The sequence below is a fragment of the Grampus griseus genome (genome assembly GCF_964374135.1).
Source record: "Grampus griseus genome assembly, chromosome: 9".
Classification (NCBI taxonomy): Eukaryota; Metazoa; Chordata; class Mammalia; order Artiodactyla; family Delphinidae; genus Grampus; species Grampus griseus.
In genome coordinates, this window is record NC_139003.1 from 28,150,309 (window position 1) to 28,161,168 (window position 10,860).

General features: G+C 51.1%; 1 protein-coding gene across 2 annotated transcripts; it reads left to right on the forward strand.

The window, feature by feature from the left end:
• Positions 1–5,067: 5,067 nt before the first annotated feature.
• On the forward strand, positions 5,068–9,310 carry FEZF1 (FEZ family zinc finger 1; the record flags this gene model as incomplete). Of its 2 annotated transcripts, none has more annotated exons than XM_082661571.1 (5): positions 5,068–5,144; positions 6,881–7,754; positions 8,011–8,145; positions 8,402–8,534; positions 8,973–9,310. In XM_082661571.1, the coding sequence occupies 4 exons, from the start codon at positions 6,954–6,956 to the stop codon at positions 9,308–9,310; spliced, it is 1,407 nt and encodes a 468-aa protein (XP_082517697.1). The 2 variants fall into 2 exon arrangements, with proteins under 2 accessions (XP_082517697.1, XP_082517696.1); XM_082661570.1 differs by lacking the exon at positions 5,068–5,144 and having other exon boundaries at positions 6,954–7,382; positions 7,533–7,754.
• Between the last annotated feature and the right edge of the window lie 1,550 nt (positions 9,311–10,860).

The following is a 10,860-nucleotide window of genomic DNA, read 5'->3' on the forward strand; positions in this document are numbered from 1 at the left end:
CCTTCGGGACTGGGGCGGTCTGCTGGAGGTGGCCGCGGGGGCATTGTGCTCTGGGGACAGCCGTCCCATCTCCTCCTTTGAAGGGGGGAAAAAAGGGATTGACAGGGAGAGCTCAGGAACCCGAATAAAAGGACAAGTTGGAGGATGGGCCGAGAGGCGAAGGTAGAAGGAAAATGTCTTAAAACAGGAGAATCTAGTTAGAAAACTCTCTCTCATCCCCAGGACTTTCAGAAGACTCCAACTAATTGTAAGGACAAGCGAAACGGCTCTGAAAGGAGGATTCGCGGGGTTGGGGGGCGAGGAGTGGGCACGAAAATACGGTACGGGAATGGACGTGACAGGTTTGGGGAGAACACAGTGGTGCCCCCCCTTCGCCCCCATTTAAAATTGGCTTAAGAAAGTGTTTTCTGGGAAACTCAAAATGACAGGCAAAACTAGTAAAAAAGATGCTCTAGTTCCTTCTTGGGCGTGCCACAGCGTCAGGCCTGTTTTCTTTCACCTGACATCTAGATTAAATGACCCTTCAGTTACACTCGGAGTCGTCAAAGCAAGTCTATTAGCGAATGTTCTGTTCAAAAACTTTTCAAACAGAAGTTCTCTGCCATCTGTTACTGGGTCTTTAAACACGATCCGGCAGCCCCTCCCCCTCCCGAAACTCTTTGGAGTTTTGGAGACTCCCCCCATTCTTGCAGCCTAGGGGAGGACCGAGAGGGAGCCGCGGCAGGAGCCGCGGGGTGCGCGGGGAGGGGGAGGAGCGCGATCGAGCCCCGAAGGGGCCGCGGAGCCCGCGGGGTCGGTGGCGGTCCCCGAGGCCCGAGGTCAGAGGGACCAGGTCGGCGACCGCGCGATGCTGGCGGACCCGGCACCCCGGAGGCCCCGCCGGGGCCCGGAGCCCAGCTGGACGCGCACCGCACCGCGCGGCGGGCGGGAAGGGAAGGTCGGGCTAAGCGAGTGGCGCCCCAGGTCCCAGTCCCCTCCAGGCGCCAGGCGCCATCGCCCCCGGGCCCCTCCAAGGCCACAGCACGGAGCCAGGTCGCCCTAGGCCTTGCCAACGTCAGTTTTACTGTTTGGGACTCGGGAGCAAGGGCCAATGAGTAGAGAGCCCGGCCGGCCGGGGAGAGTGGGTCCGCTTTTCTGTTTCACTTCGGGCTTCTATCACCTCGCTCAGCGCGGGCCAGCGCTTCGGGAGTGAGGAGGGCGCCCCAGCTCCCACGCCGACAGCCGGACGCAGTCTCCCTTGGAGGCCACGGCAGGGGGCGCCGAGGCCGCCGCTGTGATGGAGGCCCAGGCGGCCGAGGCAGAGGGTCGGCGCGGGGCGCTGCGACGGCCGGGGTCCGGGAGGAAACTGAATTTATAAACGGCTGTCAGAGATTTCTCGCCCAAAGATTTTGATTTACCTCGATTGCTTCTCCATTGCTCTAAGCTCATTCTTTGCTCTGTGTTATTTGAATGGCCACTGTCGACTTTTATTTCGTGTGAGAGATAAGAAAGTTTGAAAACAACATGAAAACCGCTCTAAATCTTGTGGGTGGTATCAAAGAAAGAGTAGCGCTGTGTTAAATATAGTTTTTATTTTGACCACGAAATGACTTTGAAAAAACTGGGGACTGCGGCAAAATGCTAATCGGCCAATTGCATAACGAGCTATCAGTGTAGGGCAAGAGCGCATACTTGGGGCATCCTCTTCTAATTGTCCACTTGCCGGGTTTCAATAACACCGTTGTAAATTGCAAGTAAAACTTTGCTGGGTTTTGTTGCTTGACTTCGGGGCAGCTCCTCGAATATGTTGGATAAATTGGGTTGCTTGTTTATAGACTTCTTTTTCCATCAAGTCCAGCCCTGAGTCGGAGCCTGGCAGTCTGGAGGGAAAACACCTCACAGGCCTGTTGGAACGGGTGAGAAAAAGCCCAGCATTAGTGGAGGGGCAGCAACAAACCCAGGGCAGGTGATCGGAGTCTGTAATGCCTGCCAGCTCATTACCAGCTCTCACCTTTGGGGCTCTTCATTTACTTTCACAAACCGATTTAATATGCAAATGCTGTTTTGAGGAGAATAATTTCACTAGGTTTAAGGGAAATCCTAGTATGAAAGAAATACTAACAACAAAGACCTAGAGATAAACAACAAGCCATATTCCCGCCTCTCCGACCCCCAAAGAAAAGAGGGCTCTGCGAGTTAACTGATGCCTCCTATACTCCTAACCTGTGATACTTACTGCCTTTCACGTGCTATATGAAATTAGCAAGAATTCTTTATTTGCTACTAAACTAACTAAAAGCAAAAGCAGTAGCCTTCAGTATGAACTTGTGGCCCATGTATTTGTTAATGTACTGGAAAGTTAGTTCCCACTGTGTATTCAGTAATTAATCAGAGGAACTCAACAAGACTCTTTCCTCGAACCTTGCAGACCCTTCCTATTTGTGTCCTAGTCCATCACCCACCTCCATCACACACAAGAAATAACAAAAGACCAGTCGGAGATAAAGACTGAGCAAAACTGTAGAAGAATTTAGGAATGTTTTTCCTCCTCTAGAAGGAAGGTACGTTGCCCTTGGTGCTATTTATTAAATAGGAAAAAGTGTGGATGAACCTGAATGCCTGGGAGAGGGGGGTCATCATAATAATAATCTTCTCTCCTTTTTTTTTTTAGCTTGCAGTAGTTAATAAGAAGCAAAAAGAAAGCTGGTTTGTTGCTTTTGAAAAAGAGGCCGGGGTGGTAGATGTTGTTGGAAAGGCCTGAAAACCTTAAAAGCGTGACCAGGGATGAATTAGCGCACTTGGCAGAAGGCTGAATAATTCCCAGTCCATTTTTTATTTTTAAAATAGTCAACAGTATTTGATGACATTAAAGAGAAAAGATTAAAAATTGTGGATTATTTGGCAATTGATGGTTCTGTTATATTGTCTTTTATTGCAGTAATCATGACCAGAAGCTTCATTTCCTTATGACAGGGATGTAAATCAAAAGCATGTGAAAATTATGCAAGTTCTTGAAAAATATCAAGAACATAGTTTAGGAAGCATTGAGATCAAAATCAGATTCCCCAGGAAAAAGAGAACTTTGAATTACTTTAGCGGAGTAGAACTTCTTTCTTATTTTCTCAGAAAGTCTTAACTCGGAGCTTGTTACCTAGTCTCTTTGTACCAAAGGTTTTTCTGCTTCCCTTAGGACATCTCATGCAGGATAAACCAAACATTAAAACTCACCTTCCCCAAGGATTTAAAGTAGTAGAGCAAATGAATACTGGCTTTCCAAGGCTGGGAAGGGGAGGGAACTTAATCATCAGCTCTGATGAGAAAAAGGGGGGATTATAGGATTCTCCAAGAAAATCCAAAGAAACGATAACCGAGTTTCTATTTTGCCATTAACAAAACAAACAAGTCTTCTTTGCATTCTTTTAATAAATAATTTTAAAGTGTTGAACTGATTTAGAAGCTTCTAAATTTGTCAGATAAGCTCTGCTTTCATTGGTGGTATTTTTGTTGTTGTTATTTTTCAAATGTATTTGGAAAAAACCCAAAGTACTGGATAGATTAGTTAATAAAATGGAAGACTTTGCTGAATACATTGTGCATTTTGTTTAAGACCATCCTTACTTAATAGAGATTTTTTAAAATTAACATATAGGTTAGGCTTTTATATATATATATATATATATATATATATATATATATATATATATATATGTATGTTAGGTTTTAAATGGAAAACACTCATCAACAAATGTTGGAATAACAAGACCTGGATTTATAAAGAACTTCCTCGGTCTTTAGGATTAGGAAGCTCGGCACTAGTAAAGGAAGGGTATAATTGCTACTTTGCGCTATTTGTGTTACTCAAATGACACTGTACTTTCAAACAACACTTGTCAAAAAGGCAAATCCCAAAAAGACCAGTGGAAAGCAAACTACTGAAGTATTAGCCATACAAAACACGTATACCCCTTAGCCAATAATTTTCCTTTTTAGTTCACTGTCCAACGAAGGGGAAATTTACCGAGGTCAAACCAAGGCTCTTTTGCCGTTAAGGAGGAGGAAGTGGGGGAGGGGAAGAGAGGGAGGGACACGCGACGAACATAAAACAAACTGGTGGCATTCAGTCAATAAGGCAGGTAACGCTCCGGAAGCGGGTGAGTTGTATATGTCAGCTGGGCGCTGCAAAGCTTTCCAGAGTCGGGCAGTTTCGTGCTTCTTTGCTTTTTCCTTTAAATCTGGCCCTGCCTCGGAGGAGGGCAGCAGGAGGGGGATTCTTCGATGCTGGGAAGCGGCAGGTAGGAAAGGAAACCTGATCCGCCCCCCAAAAGGCAGCAATTAAAGTCTTAATCGCGACCCATCTGTGGCGGGACCCGCCCCCACTTTCCCCTAGCAAAGCTGTCCGGCGCTCTTTGTCTGAGCAGGGGAGAAGAGGAGACAGGTTCTGCGGCCCCAGCAGCAAACGGAAAGAAAATTTCCAGCCTGGGAGCACCCTGGGCGACTGCGCCTGGGCCTCAAACCGCCCCAAAGTACCGCTGGGGGTGTGGCACCTCTTCCTGGACTCGGGCCCCGCGCTCTGCGCTCGCCTCATTCTGCACTTCTCTACCGCCGCATCTGTCCTCCAAGCCCGACGCCGCCTCGAGACCTGAAACCAGGCACTTGCAGGCTTGGTTGCTAAGGCCGGTCGCAACCGGACCTTTCCCCCACCTGGCCCTTTGGCTGCCTTCAACTTCCAGGCGGACTCGCGTCTCCTCCCCCATTGCCCCAGCAACTGGGTTTCCTCGCCACCCATCCAGCTGCTCTGCTTCGCGGTTGGGCATCGGGCGCGCTCCCAGCCCAGACTCTCTCGGTTTCCACTCCTCTTGGCCCGCCGGGCGGGGGCGGGGCAGACCCCCCAAGCAAAGCTAGAGAGAGTGGTCCCTGGCCTGTGCTGGGCAATGGGTTAGGGAAGAGGGACTGTTTTGAGGTCGATTTCCTCCGTTTGGGGTCCAGGCTTTGCATTTGGTGTGTAATTTGGTCAGCGGCTCAACAATCCCAGGGTTTCTAGTCCGCTTGCATCCAGCCTCCCACTGCCGACCGTTTCCACCGCTCCTGCTGGAAGAGGACGCCCACACCCGCTTGGCCCGATGTCTGGCGCCCGTCACCACCCGTTCTACAAGCACCCACTCGGGGTAACTCACCAGGTAGATGGCACCCTGGGCTGCTGCGGGCGGCCACTCACAGGGGCGGGCAGGCCGCAAGGCCCGGAGCTGGCATCTCTGTGCTCTTCCTCTGCCTCCTGGCGCGGTCTCCCGGCTACCGCGTCCTCCCGGTGTAGCGGCTAGGGCACGCCCGGCACTAGCACACCTGGCCCCAGGGCTAAGCTCCGCACGATTGCAGGCTTGCCAAGGGGAGCGACGAGGACGGTGCGCGCTGCTGCTCCCGGCGCGCTCCGGGCGGCGCCCGCCTAAGCTATGAGAACCCGCGCTGCCGGAGTCGCTGCCGGGAACATTCCTTACTCTCTACAGCTCCTCCCCGGGAGTTTTGGCCCAGGCACCGGACACGGAGGGCGCCTTGATGGGGGGCGTTGCGGGTCCTAGTCTCCGCGCGCTCTCTGGGAGGCGAAAGCGCGGCTGAGGCCGCGACAGGCATGCAGCCAGCTCGTCGCCCCCGAGCGCACACACACCCTGGCTGCCGCCCGCGCTGCTTTGAGGAGGCGCGCGGACACCAGCAGTCGGGAGGTTGGGGGAGGGAATCAATAGGTTGCTTCCCTTCTCTGCCCAACATTCAGGATTTGAAATGCTCCGAGAGAGCTCTAGCTGAGCGCAAGTACTAAAAGACTCTCTTTCCGGGCTCTCAATGGAAACGCCAAAAAGCGCGCGTGTGTGTTTGGTGGGTGTGGGGGGAGGGTGTCTAGTCCTAGCCGAGGTTTCTTTTGGTGTGACACCCGCTTATTCCTTGCAATTCCTCCTCAACTTTGTGGATGGAGCGTGTCTTTCCCAAGCTTAGGTCACGGCATCGCGCTTACAAAACCACAAACATAAAACAAGCCTCCCAAGGCCTTTAATTCTCAGGGGCTTTGGGGGGAGGCCAGTTACCTGCTGGCGTCTTCCAAATGGTCCAGACTCGGTTCAGGCCACGGAGACTTCGGGATTCCAGGAGCCCTCAGCCCCAGGCTCTAGAGGAAGAAAGAGGACTGCGGAGGAGGCAGCGGGGCTCCGACCCGGGCCCACCTCGGGCCCGGCGGAACCATGCCTGGAAGGCTCGGATTTCTCTTGCCGGAGGCTTTCTGGCCGCGGCTTTCTAGAGCCTGGCGTTTGATAAATATAGCCTGGTGTTTGCCCCTGAATTCGAGTCTGTTTCCTTATTTAGCCCTTGTACAATGATTTTAGATGATGTCATTTAGAGCTAAACGAGAAAATTGATCTCAGATTTGCTTGGCCTCTAAAGCCCGGTTAAGCAGATTGAGAGTTAAAAAGACAGGAAAAAGCAAAGGGGGGGGGCCGACGCGGAGGGTAGCGAAGTGTCCGCCGGCGAGTGTGTGCGCGGAGGCGACGGTCCGCCGCGCCTCGGAGAGCGCCCCCGCCTCTTCTGGGCGGGGGAACCTCGCTCACCAATGAAAAGTAGTCACTGACTGCAGAGGAAAAAAAAAAAGTTTTCCTGTTGAGTGTTGGAAGCGAATTGAGCAATTATCTAGTTTACCTTCTCCTCTTGGAAGTTAACGATTGGCGAGATCTTGGCTGCGTTATTGACACAACACTTTCTATTGATAGAAATAAGTAGTGATTGTCCCCGAGTCATTGGTGCGCCAAGAACTCTGCGATGGGCTGGCAGGAGTCCATTGGGCTGGGCAGGCAGGTTCGGCTGGTGATGCTGGGGAGGAGGAGGAGGCTGTTGGTGGTGATGGTGCCCGTCCCCCTCTCCGCAGGTCTGTGACAAGCAGGGAACAAGGCAACGACGGCGCAGCCCGGCCCCGGCTGAGGGACGCTGGAGACTCAGACATGGACAGTAGCTGCCACAACGCGACTGCCAAAATGTTAGCGACCGCTCCGGCCCGGGGCAACATGATGAACACCTCCAAACCCTTGGCTTTCTCCATCGAAAGAATCATGGCACGCACCCCCGAGCCCAAAGCCCTGCCCGTCCCCCACTTCCTGCAGGGAGCCGTGCCCAAGGGGGACCCCAAGCACTCTCTGCATCTTAACTCGTCGATCCCCTGCATGATCCCCTTCGTGCCCGTGGCGTACGACACGAGCCCTAAGGCGGGAATGACGGGCTCGGAGCCGCGGAAGGCGAGTCTGGAGGCTCCGGCTGCACCTGCAGAAGCGCCCGTGGCGCCCGCGTTCAGCTGCAGCGACCTGCTCAACTGCGCGCTGACTCTCAAGGGCGACCTGGCCCGCGACGCGCTCCCGCTGCAGCAGTACAAGCTGGTAAGGCCGCGGGTGGTCAACCATTCTTCCTTCCACGCCATGGGAGCCCTGTGCTACCTGAATCGAGGTGACGGCCCGTGCCACCCGGCGGCCGGCGTTAACATCCACCCGGTGGCCTCCTACTTCCTCAGTTCCCCTTTGCACCCGCAGCCAAAAACGTATTTAGCCGAAAGGAATAAACTGGTGGTCCCGGCGGTGGAGAAGTACCCCTCGGGAGTAGCTTTCAAAGACTTGTCCCAGGCTCAGCTGCAGCATTACATGAAAGAAAGCGCCCAGCTCCTGTCGGAAAAAATAGCGTTCAAAACCTCTGACTTCAGCCGCGGCTCTCCTCATACCAAGCCCAAAGTTTTCACTTGCGAAGTGTGTGGAAAGGCAAGTACTGTGTAAGGGGTGGGGGTGGGGGGGGCTTCCTTCCTTCCTTCCTTCCTTCCTTCCTTCCTTCCTTCCTTCCTTCCTTCCTTCCTTCCTTCCTCCCTCCCTTCCTCCCTCCCTTCTTTCTTTCCACATTTAATTTTATTTTGTAATTATTTGTATACACTTGTTATAACGTTATCACCTCCCTCCCCTCCCTCTGCCTGGTTTGATCTCCAAGGGCTTGTTGAGCTAACCTGTTGTACTTGTGTTTAAGGTCTTTAACGCGCACTATAACTTAACCCGTCACATGCCGGTGCACACAGGAGCCAGACCCTTCGTTTGCAAAGTTTGTGGAAAGGGCTTCCGGCAAGCCAGCACCCTGTGCAGGCACAAGATCATTCACACCCAGGTGTGTTCGGCTGTCTCAATTTCACCTGGTTTATTTCCGAACGATTTGTTTTTTTTTTAATGGCCAGTAAACTCTTACTCTTTAGCGTAAGGTTTGTTTAAAATGTGCCGGGTGTGAGAGAGAGAAATGCCAGGTATTGTTTGCCTTTGTTTTGCTTAAAAGCATGTGGAAGAGCATTACAGTGTTTGTGAGTTTTTCAGACTCCACTGAATAGCAAAATACCTTAACTTCTCTGCTTTTTCTCCTTTCCGCTTAGGAAAAACCTCATAAATGTAACCAGTGTGGCAAAGCATTTAATAGAAGTTCTACTTTAAACACGCATACCCGAATACACGCAGGCTACAAACCATTTGTGTGTGAATTCTGTGGCAAAGGATTTCATCAAAAAGGTATCGAACCCAGGAGGCGTTGTCTTTCGCAGTAGTCTTACCAAAAGCCCTCAACTTTGGGGGGTATTTCAGAAAACGATTTGTTAAGTGCAGCTAGTTACCAGCGCATGTGTTGCCATTCCAACGTCGTACCCTCAAGTGTGATGAGTGCTAGAGAAAGGCATGGCTCGTATACAGAGGGGGCATTTCTTTTTAACCGCTTGTCCTCGTTTTATAGAATTGGATTAATAACTGTTGTATTAAAACGTGGAGGGAACGACCTCACTGCTGATGTTTAAAAATAAATTTGGGGAGCGAAGTGCAGGCGGGCAGCATAGAACTGCACCGGCCCTCCGCGCTGTGGCCCCTCTTCTCTAGACTCGTTGTCCTTCAATCGTCTGCTTCTCCCGTTCCAAGCTTTCTTTTCAGATCCACATCCCTGTCATTTGTCTGTTTCAGGGAATTACAAAAACCACAAGCTGACCCACAGCGGGGAGAAGCAGTTCAAGTGCAATATCTGCAACAAGGCTTTCCACCAGATTTACAACCTCACATTCCACATGCACACCCACAATGACAAGAAGCCCTTCACCTGCCCCACGTGCGGCAAGGGCTTCTGCAGGAACTTTGACCTCAAGAAGCACGTCCGCAAGCTGCACGACAGCGGCCTGGGGCTGCCCTGCACCTCTGCCGGGGAGCCGGGAGCGGACCCGTCCCCCCCTCTACAGCAGCCGCTGCCCGCGCCACTGCCGCCCCCTGGGCCCCTGCAGCCTGGGCTCCCCCCGGGCCACCAGTGATCAAGGCCGAAGTCCCTTCCCAGCCCCAGCCGGGGTCCCCACTACTGAGACAGCGGCGGAATAGAGCTGGACCTCTCTACCCAAGCTCACCTGTAGAACCCAGGGCATGTTGGGCCTTACACGTTAGCGCCAACCAGAAGCCTCTGAATTCCCCGGCCTTTCGCCTCTTGCATGCACCTGCTAAATGGTTTTGTGTATTATATCCTATATAGGCACTAACAATTATGAGAAAATTTGGGGGTTTGTTTTCTGATTTTTTTTTAAATTTGCAAAGAATTTTCATCTCGGGTGGAGAGATCGTGTTTGTTTTGCTTTTTAAACACAAATTTCTGCTGTATTTATTGAGATCTGTATTATCCTACCCGGGAATGCTGCACCATTTTAATTTTATTATTGTATATACTTCCATTGTGTGGATTCTGTGGTCTCGAGATGCCTGCCGATTGTTTATTACCAGTTCCTCTTTCCCTGAGGTTAAAAAAAAAACCCAATTCTGTGTGTATGTTATATATACACGCATAGATGTGTGTGCCTGTAAAGGCACAGTCCACATTCATCAGCACACACACACATACAAACACACACACATTAGATAAGGACGGTTCATTATGGATGAATTTGAATTTTGGTTTTGATTCTTGCACGTGAAAACTGATTCATTGACTGTTGGAAATAAATCCTTGGAACATGCTTATTTAATCAACACCCTTCAGGGCTCTGTTCATATTATTCAGCTAGGGATCCCTGATTCTGACCCCCTCAGCCTTCTTTCTTCCTTTTTAAAAAGTTCAACCCTGGGTTAGTATCACCCAATGTTTCATCTGAAAAATTCACCAGGAGCAAATAATAGTCTCTCCAAATAGTTACAACTTTGGTAAAGTAATGAAATTCGATAAGTTCAGAGACAGAAGATGTGGAGCTTTCTAACAGAAGCACGTCTTTGTCCTGGACCATCTGGTATATTTGTAGTGCAAAGTTAAGTGGGAACAACATATCTATAGGAGCTGTGTGTAATATACGTCCCCACACAGGCATTACAATGATATCATGTGGACGGGGATCTATTGTTTGCATTCTGAATGCACATACTGACTTGTACATAGCTGGCAAAGGGAGCCTGCATGTTTTTATGTGTGTGTATATGTTTATAGACGAATATACTTCCGTTCAAGGAGGAAAAATGGATGAAAACCAAACTGTGGCGGGTGCCAGGTCCTTGAAATGCTTCAAGTGTTAATCAGCATCTCCGCTGTGAGCTCGGGCTCTGGTGTTTTCTAACTGCAAGTCTCTCCTGTTTTCTTGCCAAAACAGTGAAACAACTGCTAAAGACTTTAATTAAGAGGGGTAATTAGTTCAGATTTATCAAAGCCGGGTTGTTATACTATTAGCTGCTCAGTAGAAGCTGCCAGACAAGCTCCCAGCCCAGCCACCCTGCTGCAGCGGGGCCACATCCAGGGACAGAGGCTGGGGGGAGTGGGCCGCAGGGGTCCCCGCAGCCCCGCCTGCCTCGGGGGTGCGTCTCGGCCCCTCCCTCGGCCTCGAGCTCCCGC